The 25,016-nt window shown below is 35.6% G+C and overlaps 4 protein-coding genes across 6 annotated transcripts in view; 1 reads left to right on the top strand and 3 right to left on the bottom strand.

Moving 5' to 3' along the window:
• LOC109847239 (ras-related protein RIC1-like) lies at window positions 1,708-7,152 on the top strand. The gene is made up of 8 exons (XM_020416477.1): window positions 1,708-1,863; window positions 4,463-4,535; window positions 5,442-5,489; window positions 5,578-5,625; window positions 5,710-5,781; window positions 5,876-6,031; window positions 6,161-6,264; window positions 6,691-7,152. The coding sequence occupies exons 1-8, from the start codon at window positions 1,850-1,852 to the stop codon at window positions 6,782-6,784; spliced, it is 609 nt and encodes a 202-aa protein (XP_020272066.1). The 5' UTR covers window positions 1,708-1,849; the 3' UTR covers window positions 6,785-7,152.
• LOC109847230 (60S ribosomal protein L28-1-like) lies at window positions 7,878-11,619 on the bottom strand. Its single transcript, XM_020416473.1, has 4 exons — window positions 11,512-11,619; window positions 10,966-11,115; window positions 10,721-10,884; window positions 7,878-8,222 (listed from the first exon to the last, which is right to left on the bottom strand). The coding sequence occupies exons 2-4, from the start codon at window positions 11,111-11,113 to the stop codon at window positions 8,094-8,096; spliced, it is 441 nt and encodes a 146-aa protein (XP_020272062.1). The 5' UTR covers window positions 11,114-11,115; window positions 11,512-11,619; the 3' UTR covers window positions 7,878-8,093.
• LOC109847211 (uncharacterized protein At1g51745) lies at window positions 13,218-18,850 on the bottom strand. Of its 3 annotated transcripts, none has more exons than XM_020416457.1 (4): window positions 18,743-18,850; window positions 18,337-18,534; window positions 15,741-16,783; window positions 13,218-14,429 (listed from the first exon to the last, which is right to left on the bottom strand). In XM_020416457.1, exons 2-4 carry the CDS (start codon window positions 18,525-18,527, stop codon window positions 13,495-13,497), a joined length of 2,169 nt encoding a protein of 722 aa, XP_020272046.1. In that variant the 5' UTR covers window positions 18,528-18,534; window positions 18,743-18,850; the 3' UTR covers window positions 13,218-13,494. The 3 variants fall into 3 exon arrangements, with proteins under 3 accessions (XP_020272046.1, XP_020272054.1, XP_020272050.1); XM_020416465.1 differs by having other exon boundaries at window positions 15,756-16,783; XM_020416461.1 differs by having other exon boundaries at window positions 18,337-18,601; window positions 18,743-18,844.
• The window catches only part of LOC109847197 (NADP-specific glutamate dehydrogenase), a 13,762-nt gene continuing 8,616 nt past the window's right edge, over window positions 19,871-25,016 (bottom strand). The window contains exons 10-16 of the mRNA XM_020416442.1: window positions 24,163-24,248; window positions 23,258-23,348; window positions 23,013-23,170; window positions 22,813-22,904; window positions 21,877-21,957; window positions 20,769-20,842; window positions 19,871-20,249 (exon numbers count right to left, since the gene is read on the bottom strand). Of these exons, the coding sequence (XP_020272031.1) occupies window positions 20,174-20,249; window positions 20,769-20,842; window positions 21,877-21,957; window positions 22,813-22,904; window positions 23,013-23,170; window positions 23,258-23,348; window positions 24,163-24,248 (658 nt within the window). The 3' untranslated portion in view covers window positions 19,871-20,173. The remainder of the gene's footprint in view (window positions 20,250-20,768; window positions 20,843-21,876; window positions 21,958-22,812; window positions 22,905-23,012; window positions 23,171-23,257; window positions 23,349-24,162; window positions 24,249-25,016) is intronic.

Here is a 25,016-nt window from a genome sequence, read left to right as displayed (position 1 = left end):
TTCCTCTCTCTCTCTCTCTTTTTTGTCCCAACCTCATACTAGATGAGGATTTGCACGGGGCGTATGTATTTAGGGGGTGTTTGGCAATCTGAAAGTGAATTTAAAATATGTAAGATACTTTTTTTTGCAAATGAAAGATGTAACTAATTTAAAATATGTAAGTTACGTAGGGGTGTTTGTTTGCATGCAAGTGAAAGATGAAAGTGGGAAATTTACTTTCATTTAACAATTAAGGTGTTTGTTTTCATGTAAGTGGTTATGAAAGTGAGATGTAAGAAAGTTGCTATATATGATTTAGTGGGTGTTTGTTTGCATGCAAGTGAAAGATAAAAGTGAGAAAGTTACTTTCATTTAACAATTAAGGTGTTTGTTTTCATGTAAGTGGTTATGAAAGTGAGATGCAAGAAAGTTGTCACATATGATTTAATAAAATTTTGACTTCCCCTAAAAAAGTGGTGAAGTCACATGAAAGTGAAAAAAAGGAAACTAATTTTATTAAATGATTTTAATTATACTCTCTAATTAATCTTATTTTGTCACGTCATCTTCACATTGCACTTTCGATAATAATTTAATTTTTCAAACAAACACTGTATTTCACTTGCGTGCTGACATGGATGTAAAAGTCATTTGCAAAAAAAGTAACTTATATATTTTAAATTCACTTTCAGATTGCCAAACACCCCCTTAATGTAATTTTGACTTCCCCTAAAAAAGTAGAAGTGACAAAAAGGTAACTAATTTAATTAAATGATTTTAATTATACTTTTTAATTAATCTTATTTTGCCACGTCATCTTCGTATTGTACTTTCGATAATAATTTAATTTTTCAAACAAACACTGTATTTCACTTGCGTACTGACATAGATGTAAAAGTCATTTGCAAAAAAACAACTTAAGGGGGTGTTTGTTTGCGTGCAAGTGAAAGATGAAAGTGAGAAAGTTACTTTCATTTAACAATTAAGGTGTTTGTTTTCATGTAAGTGGTTATGAAATTGAGATGTAAGAAAGTTGCCACATAAGATTTAATGCAATTTTGACTTCCCCTAAAAAAGTGGTGAAGTCACATGAAAGTGACAAAAAGGTAACTAATTTAATTAAATGATTTTAATTATATTTTCTAATTAATCTTATTTTGCCACGTCATCTTCACATTGCACTTTCGATAATAATTTAATTTTTCAAACAAACACTGTATTTCACTTGCGTGCTGACATGTATGTAAAAATTATTTGCAAAAAAAAGTAACTTACATATTTTAAATTCACTTTCAGATTGCCAAACACCCCCTAAATATTTTTCAAACAAACATTGTATTTCACTTACGTGCAGATTTTAATTTCATTTTCCAAAAGCTATAAATCCTACGAGCCTTTTAAAAATGTAACTTAACAGGTAGTTTATTTGTGTATGTATATATCTTATAGTTGCATAAACTTTTGTATAATGAAGTTTAAAATTCGCATGTCTCGTTTATTTTTTACGGCACTATTTATTTACTTATGCAAAAGTTTTTAAAATTGACACTTTATAGTTCAGTACGTGCTGTCAGTCAAATATTTAATTTATTTCAATTTCAATTCTATTTGAAAGTAAAATTGGAATGAGGTTTAACCACTGATCTAATCTAATGATTAGCCAATTCCATCAATGTTAAAGCGCTCGCAAACTTTTAGGTGCGGGCTGAGGAAGCAATCAATTAATGACCGAAACGCCACCGCGTATATTTAAAGCTAACCCCCCACCCTCGTTCTCCTCTCTCTTTCATCAATTTTTTTCCCCAAACTTTTGTCGTCCGTTCAAATTCCGTTAGGGTTTCGACGGTCGATCTCGATCCCAGATTTCATCATGAATCCCGAGTAGTAAGCTTCTCTACCGGATCTATTTACTCCGTTGATTTGTTTTTCTGGGGGGATTTTTTGCTGTCTAGGGTTAAGCTTTTGATTGGATTCTCCAAATTATGTCTAGTTCTCTCTGTTTGATCCTTTGAATTGTAGATTTTGCTCTTGTTCTCGCGATCTTGTGAAGTTTGGTCGTTAATTATAGTGCGTTAGATAGCTGATTTAACCAATCTCTGATGAAATAGTTGATTCGATTGTCAAAGATTGTGTAAGGTCTTGATTTTTTTTCCTCGTGATTATTAGGTAGCCAGTATTTACTTAGTATCTTTCCTTGTTGCAAGTTTGATTAGACACGACTAGATTTCTCTTTCTTACTGTAACACTGTTAGCAAATATTTTTGATTTCAGTAGTATTTAGATGATTAGATAGAATGTTGGATGATATCGGGCAGTGGGGTGTCTATGAGTGAGTATATGACATGATTTGGAAAGATCATGAATGTTTTGGCAATATGATTGTGGTGGTATGCCGTGAATCTGACGGAAATCGATAAATAGTTGAGATGAGCTAGTTGCATTAACCCATTAGGTTGATTACCTTATCTTTTATACATATTTTCGAGCATTTTATGAATAATAATTGATGGCTATTCAAAATTTTGTTGTTAGGCCTTACTTGAAGGAAGATATAGTAGTTTATAATTAGCCTTCACGATCTTCACAAGTCCATATTCACCATTATAAAAGCTATTTCCACTCGGGATTTTAATTCTTCAACTGAATGTGACTTAAGTTTTTGATAAGGATGGCTATCCCTTTCTTTAACTTTTGGAGCGAGTAGCTATCCACATGCATATTTGTGACAACAGTATACAAATATCTGTTTCATGCAAGCTTGAAATCTTTGATGAAAAGAGATTAGTATTCTTGGCGATTGGTATGAACTGACTCGACTCACTTTAATTCATGTCGGAGTTCCCATCTCCTCTCCCCACTTTATGCATTTTGAACAAAACTTAGAGTGCATGAGAATTATTGCAGAAGGCCTTGTATGAAAGTGGTGGACTAGCGCAAGATAAGCACATGCTGTTTGGTTCCATAGGAGTTACATGTGTTTCCCCCCATCAGTTTTAAAAAGCTTGATTTGTAGGTTGATCCTCATATGCTCTGACCCTTCTGAAGAACTGTGTTTTAACTCCTTTTTCTCTGTTCTTATTCGTCCCTAGTTTCTAGTTCATCTTAAAACCAGGTCTAACAACAATTTCATTCTAACTCCATGATAGTGTAAAGAACTCACCAATCTCTGCCTTGATCATTGTATGGTACCATAGGTGAATGATCTAGAGAATATCCTGGAATGGAATATGTTAATATATTTGTCTCCCCTCCTGAATTATTGAGTTTGAGAAGCATAGGAAGGAAACATACATTTTTTTTAGTAAAGACACCAATCTCTGCCTCAATCATTATATGGTACCATAGGTGAATGATCTTGACAATATCCTGGAATGGAATATGTTAATATATTTGTCTCCTGGATTATTGAGTTTGAGAAGCATAGGAAGGAAACATACCCTTGTTTAGTAAAGAGACCAAGTGCCCTAGTACCTTACTCTTTCCTCTATCGAAGTAGAGCTAGCACTGTATATTTTTTAGCCAACACCAAGTGCTCTTGTACCTTGATCTTTTATTATTCCAACTAGAGTTGACTATATATAGGTTGTTGATCAACTCATCTATTTATTTAATCAAATCATCTTCTTTCCCTGCTACAACATCAGTATAAATGCTAGAAAGTTCATATTTAATTTGCTTCCAAGACAGGTACTGATATCTTGAGGTGTCAGTATCTTGTGTTTTTTGTGACAACCAAAGCTTCATGCCATTCTTGAAAGGACCGTGGAAATGTACATTTTGTTGAGTTTATCTTTATTGATCTACTAAAAAGTTTCTTATTTGCAATATCAAGTAGCTGTATCCCTTTAACAAAGTAATTTTTGTTCTTCCCCTTGACATTGAGACGTTGTTGGATCTTGTTTTTATTTTCACTGGTCATCTTACTTGACCAAAAGATGTTGTAGACAAATCAGTAAGAAAGCACGCATTAATATAAGGAAATAAACACTACTTCCCAACGATGTTTACAGCTCCTCTGTGGAGATGTGTACTGTAGATGAATCAGTAAGAAAGCACACATTAATATAAGGAAATAAACTCTGCTTCCCAACAATGTTTACGGCTTCTCTGTGAATATAACAATTAATTTCATTGTTGGAGACCTGTTTTTCAGACACTAATCTTAAACAAGACCAAGAAGTAGATGTAGAACCAATGTGACAAACTAAATAAGTTATGCTTCTTCAAACTTCTTTAATCCTTTATCAAATTGCATCAGATGAGCCTACAGAGATACAGAGTCTATGGTCTGTGTCCAATGTGTTTTCTGTTCTTTTTGTTGCTCATTGGGCAACTGCAAATGGTGATATACAAGAAGCAGGTGTTATATGAGACTCTTGGCATGTGTGTTTATATCAAATGGCATATGGTTTTGCATTTGAAGTGGTGTTATCTTCTTGCTAGGAAACAAGCATATGATAACTAATGTGTTTTTCCTCTGCAGTGACTACCTCTTCAAGCTGTTGCTCATTGGTGATTCTGGGGTTGGCAAGTCATGCCTTCTTTTGAGATTTGCGGTAAAACGTCTATGAATATTCCTTTCTTATTCATTTTTTTGGCAAGTTTTATTCTACAAGTTCTTTTCTGGTTTATTTTCAATGCCATTGTTGTTATTATTGGCACCATACTTGGTGTACTGTAAGACTACCTTGCAAGCTATCTAGATTGGCATTATCTGATGGAAGTGTGGCATCAGAATTCAGAAAGATGTGTAATAGTGATTAACAACAACTGAAAGATGTGTTCTGATGATACATTAAGTAAATTATAACTATCATATTGCTTTTTCATTGAAATAATTCCTCCTTCAAGCACAACAGAGCATGTGAAAGTAATGTATATGTGCTATGCAATTTTCGTATATCTATAACGCCTGGTTTGGTATGGGGGAATGAGTGGGAATGGAATGTCACTTCTCACTTCTCATTCCTCCCTACCAAACATGACCTCTTTTTGAAGTTGGAATGCCCATTTCCACTTCTCATTAATTCCCACTTTATGGGAGAATGAGCATTCTTAATGAAATGGCAGGGAATGGGCATTTCCACTTAAGTGGGAATCAGTAAAATACATAATTTCCAAATACATCCATTCTCACTTCATTCTGTAAATTGCTCCCAAATGTGAGAACAGAAATGAGCATTCCACTCACATTAATTCCCTTCCACTCCTTACACCATGCCGTTCTTACTTCGCTCAATTCTCGCATACCAAACAAGGCGTAAGGGAATGATGATAGGTGTTCTGATTTTATTTTGACTGGGCTTTCTTGTCCACTCGAGATATTGGAAAAGTCAACTACAAAATGAAAGAGTAGAATATTATTTGATCAGGATGAATATACTGTATCAGTGTATCTACTAATTAAGTTTATTTATAGATGTAGAAAATTTGTTATAAGTGATTATACTTGATTTCTGCAGGACGATTCTTATTTGGAGAGCTATATCAGTACAATTGGTGTAGATTTTGTAAGTGAAATTACCTTGACCAAATCTTATGGGCTATCCTCCATAATCACTGACAATTCTTAATTTCAAATTTGATTTGCCTTTCCAGAAAATCCGCACTGTGGAGCAGGATGGTAAAACTATAAAACTTCAAATAGTAAGTACAAAATCTATTCTTCTCTGTCAATAGTAAGTATCTGTCTCCCACTGTCTTCTTACCTATAAACCTTTGCGTGTCTAGTGGGATACTGCTGGTCAGGAGCGTTTCCGGACAATCACAAGTAGCTACTACCGTGGTGCTCATGGCATAATTGTAAAATCTGAACTTTACCATTCATTGCTAGTTCTTTCATTTCGGTTGAAGCTCTGAAAAAGGGGTGTATATATAACAAATTTTTATTTGGCAGGTCGTTTATGATGTGACTGATCAGGAAAGTTTCAACAATGTTAAGCAATGGCTGAACGAGATTGACCGCTATGCAAGTGACAATGTGAACAAACTTTTGGTGGGAAATAAATGTGATTTAACGGATAAGAGGGTAGTTTCTTATGAAGACGGGAAGGTAATTAATTACTTCTGAATCTATTCTCGTAAATGTGTTACATTGCAAAGGATTGACTTGTGCTAACCATTCCATATATTGCGACTTAGATATTTATCTCTAAAAGTGTGAAGTTTTGCTCCTCTAAAGGCACTTGCAGAGGAGATTGGCATCCCTTTCCTGGAGACTAGTGCCAAAAATGCCACTAATGTCGAACAAGCATTCATGACTATGGCAGCAGAGATAAAGAATCGGTGAGTTTTTGTTTTCCTGGTTTGTACTATTCTCTCTTAAAGTATTCACCGCCCTTGAGATTAAAGTTTTGTTCGGAATTTTCTTTAATCATTATTCATGATGTTTGTTTTGAACTAATGCTCGATTTAGGGGCTGTTTCGTTCAATGTAACTATAGTTGTTATGCAAGTACCAGGTTTTGCTTTGGACTCAATGTTAAGAGTTGATTGCATTTGGAGTATAATCTTACCCCAATTTGTATATCAAAAATGTTGCAACTGTGAGTTACGTCCAAATCCATTTGCGCACAAGTCGTTTGCTGCGACTGGAGGCTGTTTTGCAATTGTAGTCGTACACGTATATATTGCCTTAATGTAAAACTCCGCTTACTCTATTTTTTGATGAACTGCCATGACCTCACAATGCCTTGTTATATATCCCTTGTAGGATGGCGAGTCAACCAGCTGCAAACACCACCAGACCCGCGACGGTGCAAATGAGAGGGCAGCCGGTAGGTCAGCAGAGCAGCTGCTGCTCTTAATTCTTACTTTTCTCAAGGAGTTGGTTTCTCCTGGAGATCAGATGACTCTGTCCTATGAAGGAAGAACACTGGCATTGAGCTTAATTGTTGATTAATTCCGCCTGTGTATATACTGATAACCATCGGAAAACTCTTCATGGTTTGTAGGTGTGAGCAGTAAGTAAATCAAAATGTTTGTGTGTGATCTGGGTAGGAATCTATCTATTCCCTTTAGACAGAATCCTGTAAGTTTGTTTCTGAAATATTCGACACTTAACAATTTCATGGATCCAAGTTCATTTCATGCTGTGTTGTCGGTATGATTTGATAGGGTGTATCAGACTGAGATGTTCTTCAAATATGTGGTCCCAATTAGTTGGGAGTAAATATTTTCTTTGTTGTAAGTTGGAGGTAACTGATGCGTTATTATACAAGCTACCAACTATGTTAGTGCAAGGAGAAAGGAACTGTTCTAGTAATAAATGAAAAGACAAATAGTTTCAGAATGGAAATGTTTAGGATGAAGGATTTATGGCGTGAATGTTAGAACTGTGAGCTCATCCCTATTTGGTAATAAGGATGAATTTTTGGTTCAGATTAAATCTCAATAATTGGATGCCAGATAAAAGAGCCGACAAAAGAAGGATTATGATGTATAGTAACTCAATTTGTATCCACGTTTTTAATGAACAAATTATAAATTATCCATCCGTTAGAAAAACCAATATGAAAATGTAGTCCTCTTTCATCTCTCTAAATGAATTTGATTTGTAATACACGCAACAAAAATGAATATATTTCATTCAGGTTGTTTGAAATAAATTGTTAGGCTTGAAACTACTTCACTCAAATGAGTTCACATTACAATCTTAACCCACTACATTACATCATCAACAGATGAAGTCACTAATCATATATTAAGCAGCAAATCAACTACAGCAATCAAATATCCATTTGATTCGTAGGGCAATTCTTCATGTAATATATAAATGTAAGAATTTACATTATCTCAATCCATCGGATCTTCCCTCAATGTTAAAAACAAGCCTCAATGTTAAAAACAAGCCGATCGCTGACCTTCGATATAAGAACCTGAAGATAAGAGAGTTATAGATAATACTTTTAGATACCAAGCATGTATTTATAAAAACATCCAGAGGCATGAAAATATTCAACAAATCTCAAATTACACAAGAAAATCTCCAATAAGAGTAAAAGCTAAATAGAACTGACATAAACAGTCTCGACACCAATAAAAAAACAGCAAGTCTTCAAGCTAAGGAAACAAAAAGGGGCTATCAAGGGCCCTATCCCATCAGAAACTTGCATCTTAATTCTTAACAGCCTGTCTGTTCCTCTTCTTTGCACCAGACTTGGTAACCTTGAGACTCTTGTGAACCGCGCTGAGCCTCGCGAGGGCTGCCTTTGTCAGGTCCGGCCTGTAGTAATTGTCAGTCACCTACACAGCAGAAGTGGCGTAAAAATGTTTGCATCTGACAACTTGTAAACAAGGAAGAAAGCTGGAAAATAATCCACAAAGCTCACATTTTTTCACTTATCATTGAAGCACAAGAACATAAAGAGACATGTAAGGAAAATGCATGGGGGAAGCACCGTCCTATTATAGTGTTACTAAAGCCATCTAAATGCCAGAAGGGGATCCCCTAAAAAAGAAACAACTAAGCCTTTTTAGAAAAAGGAATTTTGATATAGGAATGGTGTACAGGACGACAACTGGTTTTCCTACACAAGTTGCCAAGAGACGAACTAAAGGTGAGGCCCATCCCACTACTCACATAAGAGGATCTCACAAGTCACAACTACCATTTCTCAATGATTCATTTTCTTCTTGCAACCATTGTTTGGTTTGGTTGTCTATATTATACCAATCAATAGGGTAAAATGTAACTGCTATAAATTCAAATCATAGATTTGGCTTTTCAACTGAAAATCAGCATTGTTGGATTTATCAATGCAATATTACCTGACAATATTACCTGGTAATGTATTAAGGGCATTCCCCAATTATTTAACTAATTTAAAGCCATATTCTAACTTGTAAAAAGATACCAAGAGAAGGTGGTGTTCACCCAAGGCCAAGGTCTAGTCTGCAATATTAGGATTCTAGGTATTATTATGAATATTTGATGATTTGAGGAGTGGACAAGATGCTCAGAAGCCAAGCGTAACAAGAATATTTCATTGAAGACCCTGCTTTAAGAGAGGACTTCTTACATGTTAGCAGCTCATCATAGCAAAATTACCTGGATTAAACTCATCTGATGTTATTTTTTATGGTTACCACGTTATCAGTTGGAAAAGTATAGAATTAGTTATGCAAAGAAGATGCTCTAACCAACTCAAAGTTTAGGTTTCAATTGGAAACATTGAAGTTTATGAGATTGATATGTGAAAATCATGAATACAAACGTTCAGGGCTTTATTGCTGAAAAAGGACAATGAAGCTCAGAAGCCAAGCGTAACAAAAATATCTCACAGAAGACCAAATGTAACAAATGGTCTTCTTACATGTTAACAGCTCATCACAGCAAAGTTGTCTTGATATCAAAATTAAAAATAAATAAAACAAATGCTCAGAAGCCAAGCGTAACAAGAATATTTCATTGAAGACCCTGCTTTAAGAGAGGACTTCTTACATGTTAGCAGCTCATCATAGCAAAATTACCTGGATTTAAACTCATCTCATGTTATTTTTTATGGTTACCACGTTATCAGTTGGAAAAGTATAGAATTATTTATGCAAAGAAGAACGCAAATGTGGATGCTCTAACCAACTCAAAATTTTGGTTTCAGTTGGAAACATTAAAGTTTATAAGATTGATATGTGAAAATCATGAATACAAACGTTCAGGGCTTTATTGCTGAAAAAGGACAATGAAGCTCAGAAGCCAAGCGTAACAAAAATATCTCACAGAAGACCAAATGCAACAAATGGTCTTCTTACATGTTAACAGCTCATCACAGCAAAGTTGTCTTGATATCAGAAGCCAAGTGTAACAAGAATATTACATCAAAGACTAAATCTAACAAAGAGGTCTCCTTACGTGTTAGCAGCTCGTCATGCAAAGTTTTCTTGAGATCAACAATAAATGAACAAATAAAAACAAAGAGGCAAAAAAGGGTTCTTAATTGCTTATGAGGCAGGCTAACTCAAGCAAAAGAAAAAAAACACTTAGAATTACGTCCTCAAGATTAATATGTGAATCATAAATATAAATGTTTAGAATTGTATTGTCAAAATAGACCAACAAAGCTCAGAAGCCAAGCGTACCAAGAATAAGGTCTTTCTTAAGTACTTATTGGGAAGGCTAACTCAAAAAGAAAAAACCGTGAGATTATGTTCTCAAGATTAATATGTGAATCATAAATATAAATGTTTAGAATTGTGTTGTCAACATAGGACAACAAAGCTCAGAAGCCAAGCGTAACAAGAATATTTCACGGAAGACCAAATCTAATGAAGTGGTCTTCTTACATGTTAGCAGCTCATCATAGAAAAGTTGTCCAGAGATCAACAACAAATTATAAATAGAACAAAGAGAGGTGTGTTTCTCAAGCGAAAGAGGGGGGCATTGAAGAGCAATAAGTAAAAACTCCCTACTCTGATAGCAGATTTTATTTATGAAAGAAAGTTCAAAGGAGACAATCCCTACACTCTCACTTAGAAGAATAAAATGAATAACTTTTTCAGATCATGGCATCTCCTACTTCCATCATTTTCATCCTTATAAAGCTATTACAAAAATGTAAATCTAGAATTAACAACAGCAGAACCCACCTTCTAAAACCTAATTTTATATCTTATATCTCGCTACGGAAGTAGAAAATTGGAATTTTGGACAAGCAAACAATATCTACAAACACATGATGGATACATCAAATTACATCTAAATCATGATAAAGTATTCAAATTAAATATGTTTCAAAACCTTATACCTGGTTAACGACTGCCTTCGCCATCTTCGGGAATTCCTTCTTCATCACCGACTTGTGGTAAAGGCTAGCAGGCTTTCTCTGCTTCTTCGTCTTGGACGTCGCCAATACAACAGCGAGCCCCTCACCTGCTGGCTGAATGCTAACAGTCTTCCTGTTTGCCAAACCTAAAAAAATAATTCAAGACAAATCAAAAAACCAATTATAAGAAAAAACATGATAGAAACTGAGGCCCAAATGATGTATACCGGAGTGCTTGAAGGAGTGAGCATTGTAAAGGTTGTTCTTTTCCTTGCTGAACTGAACCTTGGCAGTGCTGTTCCCAAATTGCTTCACCAGAAAAGCATTGTTTTTCTTGACAATCTCCCAAACTAGATCACCAGAAACTGAAGCCATTTCTATATCAATAAAGTTTAGCATTAGATAACCACTCAAATCTTATTTATAAAGATGATAAACATGGAAGAAGACTTTCAGATTCATAACAAAAGAAAACTAAAATATTACCAAATCAACCCGCTTTCTATAAATCTCAAAAAATTGAGAAAAAAACCTTCTAAATTCTACATTTTTTCGACAAAGAACGATCCCTCGAATGCTAATGAATGATCTTAAGAAACAAATTATCACAAATAAATGGCAGAAAAGATCAGAGATGAGAGAATAACAAAAAAAAATGACTTTTTGTGTCGATAATATACAACAGAAAAACCCTAGAAATGCTGAGATCGAAGGCCATAAGATTGATAGATTGATAGATAGAAGGTAGAAATAATCAAAGATATTGAACTTACCGAGATGAGTAATTTGATGAGATCGCCTTGCGCTGCTGCGGCCTCCAAGGTTTGGGTGTGCTTAAAACCCTAGAGCGCTGGTTCATAAAGGGTCGACATCTAGAAACCCTAAGCTCGAACGTGACGAAATGTCGTTTTTGCCCATTAGTGGGTAGGTGGTGTTATGCAAAAAGAAAATGCATTAGGGGTTTTGTACAATATAAAATCGGGTCCGGGAACTGGATCCGAACCCGAATTGCAGAACATTGTACAAATGGGTCTTTTTACAAAAAATAAAAATAAAAACAATTCCAACAATATCATTTTGGAAGAATAAAAAAGTTATTATCATAGTATTATTACTTTTATAAAGGAAACTGAGTATTCGGAATTGAATATGCTAAGAGGCTGTTTGTTTCATTTCCTGAAACTATACGAAATATTTCTTGGTAATAAAAATTATTTCAAGCTATTTTCAACTTTTCACCAATTTCCACCGCAAAACATTTTCAAGTTTGAATTGGTAGAGATGGGTGAGCGGACTAATGCGGCAGATTGCTAATCCATTCTACGAGTTATTTGTACCACATGTTCGAACCCCTACTCTCTATGCTTCCTCTGATTACTTCAGAATTTCCAATGTGAAAAAATTTAATCCTTTTTTTTTCATCATAAGTATATGTATGGAATATATAAGAAGTAAAGAAAAACTCTAATATTATTCCTCGCGCCTAGGATTACGGCCCGGGTCGTTAGATTAGAATCCGAATATGAAGATGAAGAGAGAAACAAAAAATATCAGTATTGTGTAAACGAAGAGTTTGAGAGTAAGCATCACATAATCTCCAAGATTTTTTTTCGATAAAAAGAAAACAGATTGCTTTTTTTCCTTACATACGCCCCTAGATTTCGATTTCTAGGAGTCTGGTAGGGTTTTATCCAGTTGATACAAATCTTTTCCATAAAAGAGGAAACAAACACAAGAATAGATTCCTATAATGCAGAATCTTTTGGTGAGGGTCCTGGTCCCCAATGTCTTCGATCCAAAAAATGTGAAACAAACAGCCCCTGCGTGTCAAAAATGTTTCTCATGATTTTAATATTAGGTTTTAACTTTAGTATCATCAACGCAAATCAGACAACTATGCAAGACACAATTTTGACTTATATTCCATATTCTACAGATTACATTATTTATTCAAGAACAACAATTTACAATTTTGTGCAGAGTAAATTCAGATCCAGAAGATGTTGCAAATTATGGAACATTGTAACTAATAAGGAGAACAAAAAATTTGCAGAACCCTACCAAGGATAAACTTGCATTTCACCTTAAGGGCTTGTTTGGATTGAGGGGAATGAGGGTGAAGGGAAGTTAGGGGAACCATTCACCTCCATTCACCTTGTTTGGGAACATTTAGGAGATGAAATTATTCACCCTAGTTCCCCTTGGTTCACCCTCTAATAGTATAAAATTTATTACCCCCCAAATTAGGGTGTAACTAAGGGGAAGAGAACTCCCTTCCCTTCCCTTCCATTCTCTCACCTAGTTTCCCTTAACTTCCCTTCACCCCCTACAAATCCAAACAGGCCCTAAAGAAACAATACGACTCTTATTAGCAGATTTATAGGGACTTGTAATTTACAACAGAACCTTGCATCAAAAAGAAAGGCATGAACATGATAAATGACTCTGCTAACAGATTCATAAAAGAGAAACCAAGACATGAGAATGATTTTTTTTTTCATGAACTGAACTAAGCAAAAATGTACCATCACGAACTCCTACATCATATACAGCCATGACAAACTTTCCAAACAAAAGTACTGACATTAAATTCTCCCTACATCATCAAGGGAGACCCTCGACACAAACTCAGGTTACAAAACATATAAACAAGAGGACCACAAAAATTTACAATCTCCAACTTAGCAATCATTCTCATCCTCCATAGATTCAAAAAGATCCAGTGAGTAATCTCGGTCTCAGGGCACAACAAAAGCTTAGATGGCTGATCGTGATGAACTGCTCAATGCTTCATTCAACCTACTGAAAACAAGTCTAAGTGGGATACAAGAAACAGCTTGACCCCCAATTTTACCGACAACTAACTTTCTCCCAAGCCCCTTTTCTTTGCGATCAACAGCAAATGAAGATAGTCTTCGAATTTTTCTAGTAGAAAAACCCAATTTTTTACCGCTGGTAGGTCTCTTATTGGACCATGGAAACCTATCTTTCTGCAATTTCTTGATACTGCTGGTACCCAAAACCTCAACAGTGACAGGATGACCTACAATGGCTTTTCCGTTAAATTTGCTCATAAGAGAAACTAGAGGAACTCTCTGCCCCTGGTAGTTTGATTGCACATTCAACTCGACATCATAAAGACAACAATTGTTCTCCTCTGACTCTCGGTATCTTGATGGTAACCGAATTTTTCGAGGTGGAAGTGCCATTTGAGTTGGCAAAGTGGAATTTACATTCTCAGCATTTATTGAAGAAATTTTGGGCTTTTGATCTTCAATCAAATCACGAACTTCTGAAACTGATATACATTTTATTTGTTGGCAACTACTGTCAGATGTCAGTGACTCATCGGAAGTGCTGTTCGCCGTTTCTTTTAGAGAACTTCTTTTATTCTTCAACAAGAAAGTTTCAGATTTGTTTGTCCTATAAACCATGCTTTCTGAATCTACAATCTTGTTCAAACTTAAGTGCCTCACATTCCTTTTCCCTTTGGTATGCCATTCTGAGGTACCCATATCAATTTTTTGTCCCATATTGTTAATTTGACTTGAAGAGCTAGTAGAACATGCCTCAACTAGTCCTTCATTTAACTGTGAAATTAGACTAACCTGAATGCAATGATTAGATTGGTTTCCTTCTCCTACGGAGTTCAGCTTTGCTGGTGAAAGTGCTTCGAGTGTAGGGGGGAGATCTGGCAGTGTAGAATCAGCATGTCAGAACAAGCAGAGCTACTTATGTTTTTATTTCTATCCAAAGGCAACAATATATTATCATGTTGAATAAATAACTATAAAGCCTATAAGAGGCAAAAGAAATGAGAGGGTACGGCAGATTTAAGCAATGGTCAGTGGCACTCCTAAAATATCAGCCCTTGAATTTGATAGAAATGCTCATTCCGGTTGGTCATTATTGCCTGCAATAGTGGCACTTCTTAATCTATATGTTCAAGATCCTCACATGGAGTCTATTATACAAAAAATCATCAATGTGCAGTAAGTGATCACACTTTCAATAAAAAAATTTAGGTGACAAGAAATTAGATGGAAGTAATTGGATATCCGCTTAGTCAGCAAAAGGGGATATACTTAGCATTACATAGTTATGTACATGAAAGCAAGTTTTGTAACTCACGAGAGATATATGCTGCTAGATTTGATAAAAGAATAGAGTGAACATAAAAACTCCATGGTCCTATGAAGATAAATGGTTGGAGAGAAAAGATGAATGCAACTATGCAAGTGTGGTGAAAATCCACCATAATGTGATGGCTAGATACCAACATTCTCCTAAAAAACGATTCAAATAGTTACTTTACTCAGCTCATTTTCTTTTACGAGACAGATAATTACTAAGTAAGCAATATAAAATATAGGTAAAAGGAAAGAAATTAAGGGATAACATAAGATTATGTTAAGTGACTGCAATTGACTGATATTAGATACTACTAGTAAGTGGCAAGTAGAGCAAGATGTGAGGGGAAATTTTTATTTTAACAAGTCCACTATTGATTGCTTGTGGTATTGAGTAAATGTAGGAATGCAAGCATAGGCAACACTATAATGCTAAGATTCATATCAAATGGATCTAGTATGATTTTTTTCTTTTTTTTCATGGCAACAAAATTTGAATAGTCCCAGACACAATCACATATACAAATTTTGAATGCATAAGATAACTGCACCTAGAGTATTACTGTAGTTAACATTCTTAAACAGGAATCGAGTAAAACCTCTATGAAATCGTAATAATGAGCTCCACATCTCGCTTCAATAAGGATATTAAATTTAGGAGTAAATGTAAAATGTTTTGTGAAAGTTACCCCAGCAAGATGGTATATGGCTGATAAATTAATAGCAATATTCATGCATGATCAAATAATTAAAAGGTAATTGACAGTACATACGTATCAGTTTCCTAAGAGAGAAGGTAAATTAGTAATCATTTAGAAGAGAAAGTAATTGCATCAGATATAGGATAATTGAAATCTGAAGAAACGTATTACCTTGAGCATTCTCACCTGCCATAACAGGAACATCAACAAAACCACCAGAGAAATCATTGTCAATAAACTCCAAAATGTCTGAAAACAGATCGTCTTTCATTTTGGAGTGCAAGTGAGCAGTTGCAGCATTACCAGCAATCTCATGGCTATTAAGTAAAGCCTCTTCACATGAAGTCCCTGAACAGTCCGGGCTATTATCAGTTACTGATGGATAGTCTTCCATCTTTGAAGTAGAATTCTCAGCAATAACTTTGATATCTGTCACACCCTGAGATGATTCTTCTGAAATAGTACTCTGATGATGAGATGGTTTCTTCACTTTTGTTGCATCCATCCAAAACTCTGCTAGTGAACGGCGGCGACATTTCTTTTTTGAATTCTCATTAGCTTGGCCAACATTGGGTCGTTTCCTTTTCAAAGACGAACAGGAATCTCTACTGCTATTTAGAGGAGTATCGCTAGAAAGATCATTATCAAAGTCCGACTCACTGAGTGAAGCAGTGTCAGGAAGAACACACCCATTTGGTTCTCTCTTTAAAATTATTCCCACTCCTAGATCATGAAGATCTCTCATGCGCTTCATTCCCTTAGTTGCATCATCCTCTGAATCATTTGGCGTTTTCCATCGCTTTTTTTGCATGTGCTGCATGTTGCTTGCGCTCAGTTTACAGCGGTGTACAAATGGGATTCCAGATTGGGACAACTTCTGATTTGCTTTTTTAAGTTTGCAGGATTTTTTGGCAACATCAGCTGATTCTTCATTTTGCCTTGTAATATTTGATCGTAGGCCAAAACTTTTATCCGATATTACAGTCGAACTAGTACTCCCATAAGCAAAGTTATGATTTCCACCCAAAGAGCGAGCCTCTTCAAGGTCAAGCGCATGGACGATTGCATCTTCTCTGCGGACATACTTCCCTTTATTGACCACTGGCTTTCTATTAGAGCGAAGTGCATGCTCCTTGGCCTTTTTGATGCATTCATCATACTCTCCGCAACGAAATGGCTTTACACGCTTTGATTTTTCAAGGTTATACCAGTCACTGAGTGCAAACAGAAAAGTTAAGTCGCTGATTAAAGGAAAAGAAAGGGAAAAAAATCATAACTACATTCTATTGATGAGAAGATAAGAAGTAAAAACATAAAGAGCGAAAAGAACATAAGAATTAAGGTTTCTCAGAGAACTAATTGATCAGTTATATTTCTCTATCAAAATAAAATAAATATAAAGGTAACTTTCAGGAAACAGGATTCTTCAAATGGTTGATCAGGACATGAAGATTGAAGACATAACCAATGCTAAACAAATCCCATCAGTAGGAATACATACAAAAACCCATGCAAGCATATCATTTTTAATATAAAATTTTACATGGTACCAATGAAAGATTCAAAAACAAATCATATTTAATTCGTGCTTTCTTAATTCCATGTACATTTGGAATAGTATATGAAAAAAGAAAAGAAAAATAGATTAGTCCTTCTGAGGCTTACTGGTGGTTCCTTTTACCTCAATCAAATGATGGGTGTACCCAATTTACTGTCATATGAGATGTATATGCAAATGATTGCCTCTGTACCTTTATATCTGGAGAAAACACTAACCAGTCCAGACATTAACACATGAATGTAGTCTATCAACTATGCTTTCTCTAATAGTAGAGAAGGATATAATGCTTTATATAGAATGAATTTCATTGAAATCTAGTTCAATAAAAGACATTGTCTTGCTTGACACACATATTTGAAGTGTTAAGAAACTGGACAAAGCAATAACAAAGTGGAAGCTACAAGTACATGTTATAGTATGTTAATATTATTTTTGTACAACATAATGACCATTCAAAGAGATGAAACTACAATCTAAGACAAGCATAGTCTGTGTAGTACAAAAGGTGGTTTCTATCACCAAAAACTTAACAAAGAGCTAAGGTGTAAAACAAAAGCAAACATGGATCTCAATTGCCTTGGAAGTTATGACAGCTACAAGAAATATTTTTCTTTTTCTGCTAATCTTAAGAAAGGTCCCTAATAAAAATATAGTCAAAGAAAATTGAATTGATCATATAAGTCGAATAAGAAGAACCCATTACTGTCATTGTAAATGCTCTCTGCGCATTTTTTGCCTACATAGTAGCTTATGGATCACAATTCCCTACAGGAATTGAAATAGTGACCAAATGTTACGCCTGCTTGTTAGCCCGAAAATCAACCTCCGTCAACTTGCGACATTCCTAGCCGAGAAAAGGCAAGCACCTTAGCATGAAAAAAGTTTAGAGGAAGTAAATACTGTTAAATTCTCTACTATACAATCAGCTAGCATATATGATGAGAACTCAGTCCAAAAAACAATGGTCAATTGCAGATAACCCCCTTTAATCTACACTTTCAGTAACACTTATCACCCTCAACTATTTTATAAGCACTTAACACCCCCACAAAACAAAAGGGAGAGGGGGCCTATCTGCAATTCATTCTTTAAAAAATTATCAATCTCTGGGTGTTAAGGGCTAATAAGAAACACCCAGCTTAAGCATAACAATGAAAAGATTCATGCACAAAGAGATCAAAACCCTAGCAAAGGAGAGATGCTCACACACTCCCATCCTCTTTCCCAAGAAGTTTGATGGGAGTCCCCGATTTCGGCATGTTCAAGCAAATCTCCGGCAGCTCGTCGATCCCAAGAACCCGGCCAGGCCACCAAGATCCATTCCGCCGGCGAACCCAAACTAGGGCGCCAGGCGATCTATCAATCTCGAATCCATTATTATCTTCATCGCTCTCCATTTTCGACCTGCGACCAAGAAACCCTAGCTCGTAAACCCCTAAGATTCGAGGAAGCAGCTCAGTTCGAAACCTATCTGAAGGAAGAAAGGGGTTTTTTCGAAAGAAGTGAGCTGGGTTTGTTAGAGAGAGAGAGAGATCGATTGAGCTGAGATTTTTTGGTTTTTTTTTTTTTTTTTTTTTTGTTTTTTTTTTTTTGAGAGAGAGAGAGAGAGTACCTGTAATGGCTACAGCAGACTGGGGAGAGAACACCGAGCACCGTTGAAGAGAGGACAAAAGAGAACAGAGGGGAGAGAGAGAGAGTAATTGGCTGGAAGAGACCAAGTTGGGATCTTTGTGATGATCAAGCAAAAGAGCTCTAAATTACTAGATTGGTATATTTTGTCGAGCCCTTATTTTTTTTAGTATAAAATTCTTAAAAGTCAATGCAGCTATGAATTGAACCTTCGACCTCAACCTGGTAGCTACAGTAACTTCTAGTTAAAACGGATCAAAATGACGGGGATTGCGTAGAGCTTGTCACCTAAGCTTATTAGTAGCCACATCACCCTACTATTTGCTCAAACAAACAAGGTAATCATTTGAAAGCTAAGGTAATCCTGGCATCTCACATGGCTCGTCACGTTCATCTTACGTAGCTTAATTGGGTTTACGTAGCAAAGGTTAATCATGATCTTTAACTAACCGTTATGAAAAGAATCCACAAAGTTTTACTACTCTCTTTTTCCTCTATTCTTTATTCACGTGAGAGAGAGAATGATTCTTTCCCAAATTGCGGAGATTCTCTAACTCAATTTCCATTTTCTTAATTCAATTTAATCCTAAGATGAAGAAGAACACCCAATTTGATTGTCATTTTTTTGAGCCTTAATTTAAATAAAAATAATAATTTTCAACTCAAATGAATGAGCCCAACTACTTGCCCCGTAGGAAGCCACGATATCACACGATGAGTTACGTTACTTTTAGTCGCCAGAAATTTTGCTTCGACCAAAAAATAGGAATTGTCGTCACCGGTCCCACTTTATATACCTTATCATCGCCAGAGTAAAGTCAACAAAACATACTAATCTAATAATTTTACCAATATCAAAGGGTAAATTTCACAAAACACGGATTTTAGAATGTTTTCCTCAATTCTTTTTGAACTTTATATAAATTAGTGAAATTACCCTACGACTTCCACAATATAAAATCTTGTTATGTGAAGAATAAAAGATACACACTGCTCATGCTACTATCAGTGTACTGAAAACTAATGAGAAACAAGAGAGTTCGATCATTATTAGAGAGAAGTTAAATGTGTCATACAGAGCCTATTGTCCATCTCAATTTTCTCCATAAGATGCTCAAACTAGATTCAATTTATACCAAAAATAGGATTTATTACCGCACTTTATGATCTTCACAACAATAAGCATCCAAAATCAAATTGGACGCAATACACTGGCGACATCTCTCTCAAGTTCCTTCCCTCGTGCACGTAGATATATTATATTTATGATACAACAGAATAATTACAGGTCCATAATATCATCTTCTAGCTCCAGTATAAGCATTGTTGAGATGTGGAAGCCGCAGTTTAAATAACAGGCGATAAAACTTGCGTCTGTTTGGTTGTTTGAATTTAAATTATCCAGAGCTGTGATTCAAACGCATCCTTGATCGCTCATAGCCTGGGCAAGATTAAGAAAGGCGCAGATGTTTCCACCATGAACTAAAGCTCTGCAGCAAGAACAAAATATCAGTATTAAGTTGGACACGAAATTGAACAAATATCTCTAGATGCAAATGAATATCTGAAGAAGTTAGAACATGAGTTGAAAACGGAGAGGACAAAAGTCATTAGAAATGTAAATCTAAATGATGATGATGATGATGTGAACAAACAATACGGAGTAAGTTGTGTGCATACTTGTATTTATCTTTCTTGTGTCACGATTTTAATGATTATAAATACCAACGTTCCGAAAGAGCCTTCTCAAAACTTTTAGAAAAATAGGCGCCCCGACTCCAAAGTGTTTTTCCGCTTTACATGTGTTTTCTTTTCCAGATGGAGGGTTTTTCTCATAATAAGATGAAGACCACTTTTGTTAATATAGGTATTGTCATTTACCAAAATCAAATGAACAATTATAAGCCAATAAACAGCTCAAAAGACTCAAATAAACTATGTTCTAATATAGGAATTCATATAGAATATTTAACCGCTAAAAAAATCTAAGCACATTTCACAATACTTACTCTGGGTTCTCTTTTAAAAATCCATAATCGCTGGCAGCTTTAATAGATCTCTCATATGTCTGCTTCATTGTATCCTGTCAGCAAAAGTACAGATTATAATATTTGTTTCCAAAATAGTGTTATATGCCATAACCCTTTAATCCTTTTTTTTTTAACCCTCAACAGAGAGCAAGTAATTACTGAATAAAATACCCAAGAACCTGCTAATTTAGGTTGCAGGAAGTAATAGTTATTAGTATTGATGTCCACTTTTCACCATAACCGTTATATTATGCACTCTCAGCAAACATACAGATTGTAATATTTGCTTTTCCATAAAAAAATATATTATGTGGCATTTATTTTGTAACAACTATTTTGCTTCTACAGTAATAAAGTAATTAGTGACTGAAGTGCCACTCTTTACTGCTCTAGTAGGCTGGAGGACGGAGACCAACAAGACAAAAGAATTGCATGGGACACAAGGAAGATTGGATGTGTGCAAGTATGAAGTGATTGCCTTATTCCTTTGTAACGCCCCCGGTCCGCGAGCCCGTTGGTGCGGTGTAAGCAGTGGGACCACTGAGAGTAACTTATTGTTTGGCTAAATTCACTGCTAAAAGGTGCTAGCACTAGCTGCTCTTGAACATTTTGACTTCACTATTTAAACCATTCAAAGTCCTTTAATTTTCCCGATGTGGGACTATTTGGGGATCACAATCGCCCCACCTTTAATACACAATGTCCTCGTCACAACATGACAATTAGCCAAACGATGTGACCCACCGCACTCACGCGGTGTCGCACTTATTTCCGTCTAGCACTTATATCCACACTTTCAGCTGACTAACTGCTCTGATACCATTTGCCATGCCCCAGGCCCGCAAGCCCATCAGCACAGTGTAAGACGTGAGACCCACTGAGAGCAACTCATTGTTTGTCTCAATCCACCGCCAAATGGTGCTAGCACTAGTTGTTCTTGAACCTTTTGACTTCACTATTTCAACCATTCAAAGTCCTTTAGCTTTCCTAATGTGGGACTATTTGGGGTATCACATTCTTATTTGCTAATTAGTAAAATTATGCCAGTAGCACAAAATCAAATTTCACACCAAAGATATAAATCTACCTGCAATTTTGTCTCAAAATCATCAGCAGACCATTGCAACAAATTGTATTCCTGGTTCATTTCAATTTCACCAACAGCAACCTGCTAGATAACAAAATTGTGGCAATGGGATCAAACCACGTTATGTAATATCTACAAAGAAAAATTAGGAGGTGTATATAAATCCTGAAGTCGTGTTATGTAATATCTGCAAAGAAAAACTAGGGGTGCGTATAATCCTGAAAGTAAGTTTCGATGTTGTCCAAAATAAATTGAATGAACTACTAAGTGAGGCCAAGCAAACAGCTCCTGCATCTAAACTGGAATCTGGAGGCATCCACAAACAATGAGAACAGCTATTATTTTATGCTTACATTTGTATCAAATACCGAGTAAAAGAGAGTTAAAGGGCTGACTCATTTCTATAAGTCTATGTAAGTCCCTTCTGCTATATGCTTTCTGTAACATTAAATGTGCGCTCAGGATATTTATAGTCAATGGCCACTCATCTCGGGTCAATTTTTCCAAGAATAAGAAATTATACTTTCTTTACAGTATATGAGCTATTGTTACCTAACAAATCCATGATGCACAGGTACTGCTTGCAATGGAGCTTACTCCATTTAGCTATCCAGATAGCCTGAAACTTCCTAAAGCAAATTATATCTTCCTCCCCATTAGGCTAGACTCCACGAACAAAATTAATTTTGAGGATTGGTCCTAGCTTGCACAAGTGTACATATAGAAATAGATATGGCAGACTTAAAAAAAATTAAGAATGCAAGGCTTTATGTAAGACGATTACTTATCGCCAAGGAGTCCCTTTCAATCAAATTCAAAGAAAATGTATTGTTTACCGTAATTAGAGTGCATTTGATTATGATAATTATGTCCAAGTTCGATGACATAAAATGGCATAAATTAGACCAATTCGTAAAACTGAAATAAGAGTCTAACCCCTCCAGCACTGGCGCCCTTTGCTGGAGCAACCAAAATCTTAGCTTTCCTTAGTACATCTATTGCTTGTGGTGTACATGGCATACTTGAACCTGCTTTTTGAAAGGGATTATTTAATCAACAGCGGATGAAATGGATGAAAGTAGATAGTTACCAGAGCTAAATCAAATTTCAATAGATTTCACCAGTTCCTCCCATACCTTCCATTATTAGACGGCAACCAGAGTTAACCAAAGCAAGGGCATCAGAGTGGTCGATTTCATTTTGTGAAGCACATGGAAATGCAATATCGCAACTTTCATTCCAAGGCTTCGCATCCTCAAAGTACTTAGCTCGCGCGTAAGACTTCAAGTAGTCTCTGTCATATTGCAAAAATGGGCTTAATGTTCCATGTGTTACAAAGGCACAAATCAGAAGTTGCAAACACTGAGTAACATGTTCAAACCTCAAGTTTCTCTGCTGAGCCTTTATGTCTCTAAGCAGTGAAAATTTTACATAATCAAAACCATCTTCGTCTAATAAATAGCCCTTGGAATCTGTTAAATAATGAAAAAGAATGATTACACCTGACACTGAGTGATTGAGCCAAATAAAGAAATACCGTCGTTTCTGCCACTTGGACAGCGTGAACACAACAAAGTTATATCTGGAATATTTCTTCCATCATAAAACAAATTTTTATGGTAATTTTTTAAAATGGCACCTACTTTTTCATGAAACACATGAAAGCAAAAACCTACATATGTAGCAGCCACATCATCAAATTGATGTTGAAAAAACTAATAACGGTATTGTGCTCCATTTCTAAATTTAGCATTGTGCATGAAATAGTAGACCATAGTTTTGGCTTTTACAGAGTAATGAGTGCCTGGTATGGACCTATCTTACATAAATTTTCATGCTTACAAAAAAGCACAAATAGTAAAAGAAGCAATCATTAACAGGATATGGAGGGCCATCATGATGAAGGGTTCCAGAAACCCATTTGTATGGCATCTCATCAATTAGAAGCGTCTTTGTGGGTGTTCCAATGATCAAAATAATCAGAAAAATAGTGAATCACCACATAACTACCCAACTTCCAGAACCAAAGGAATTGCTAGATATTAGTATCACCATTTCATCAAGTTGATTGCCTATTTTCCATGTGTTCAAAGATGACTATATCAAACTCCAAGAATGTAATGGTAGCCGTCTTAAAAGTAGAATTACCGGATCAAATCGCTCCCAATCATAGAATTATCCTTGCCAACTGATCAATAGACATGAGATATAATTCGGAAAAGTTTATTTGAGCTATGTTAAACTTTTTTCTTAGCAAGCGAATAATATCAAACTTTTAAAAGTTACCTGATATAGTTATGGGGATAGCACCACAAGAAAGAAGCTTTTCCAGGACATGCATCGCTATTTTCCCAGCACCGCTCACAACACATCTGAGAAGGGGGGAAAAGTACAGATGAACAAACAACAATAAGAAAGCAAGTGTGCATATCCATTTGACATTTGTTTCCTAGCATAAAATTAAAGAAACTTTAGAGCGAATTAAGAAAGATACCCTTGATCAAATCAATGTTACAACAGAGACAACCATATAATAGTGAGTAGCACTCGAATGATATCATCAGGATATGATGTCGCATTTTTAAAAGGACACCAGCACAGTTAGCAAAATCATTGAGGTCGTTTTAGCTATGTTGCAAATCAATGTGAAATTCACTTCAAGCACCTTATGAGCAAGCATGTTGTTCATAGTAGTCAGTTTGCAATATGATGCACATTGCTCATAATATGGAGTTTGACTCAAGGCATGCATATTGCATACAAACTAGAGTCGTTATCTTTAGCACTGCTCGGTATTGCCAGAAGACAAACCATAGTGTAAGATTTTCCACAAAGCAGTTTAGCTAACTTTGTATTACAACAAGTTTCAAGAGGTTCTCTGCTCAAACCTGAAAATTGACAATTAATATGATTATATTACCACCAGGTTGTCCAGCTTTCAAAGCAATTTATTCCCGGGAGGCACGTTGAGAAGAAGTATCAACATACGTGAATTATATTGTCCGCACACAAACCATCAGCTTAAAGCCTTAAACTTTTGGTTTAATTACGTCACAACTACAAAGGAGATCTACACCTTCATTATCAAGGCTTATTCCATCAAAATGTCAAGCTCCAAAAAGACAGCTTCTTATCACAGA

This window comes from Asparagus officinalis, chromosome 1 (assembly GCF_001876935.1).
Source record: "Asparagus officinalis chromosome 1, Aspof.V1, whole genome shotgun sequence".
NCBI lineage: Eukaryota > Viridiplantae > Streptophyta > Magnoliopsida > Asparagales > Asparagaceae > Asparagus > Asparagus officinalis.
Note: the sequence above shows the minus strand (reverse complement) of the source record. Positions and strands in the feature narration are given on the sequence as shown.

Bases quoted from the DNA above. Each gene is read 5' to 3' on its own strand.
- LOC109847211 (XM_020416457.1), bottom strand. From the start codon at position 18,527: ATGGAGAGCGATGAAGATAATAATGGATTCGAGATTGATAGATCGCCT. The intron at 16,784-18,336 runs GTGAGCATCTCT...GTTTGCACTCAG, and splicing joins GGGAAAGAGGATGGGAGTGT to TGACTGGTATAACCTTGAAA. The intron at 14,430-15,740 runs GTAATACGTTTC...CTACACTGCCAG, and splicing joins GGCAGGTGAGAATGCTCAAG to ATCTCCCCCCTACACTCGAA.
- LOC109847239 (XM_020416477.1), top strand. The intron at 6,032-6,160 runs GTAATTAATTAC...GCTCCTCTAAAG, and splicing joins TTTCTTATGAAGACGGGAAG to GCACTTGCAGAGGAGATTGG. The intron at 6,265-6,690 runs GTGAGTTTTTGT...TATCCCTTGTAG, and splicing joins GCAGCAGAGATAAAGAATCG to GATGGCGAGTCAACCAGCTG.
- LOC109847230 (XM_020416473.1), bottom strand. From the start codon at position 11,113: ATGGCTTCAGTTTCTGGTGATCTAGTTTGGGAGATTGTCAAGAAAAAC. The intron at 10,885-10,965 runs GTATACATCATT...TTATTTTTTTAG, and splicing joins TCACTCCTTCAAGCACTCCG to GTTTGGCAAACAGGAAGACT. The intron at 8,223-10,720 runs GTATAAGGTTTT...TCTGCTGTGTAG, and splicing joins CGAAGGCAGTCGTTAACCAG to GTGACTGACAATTACTACAG.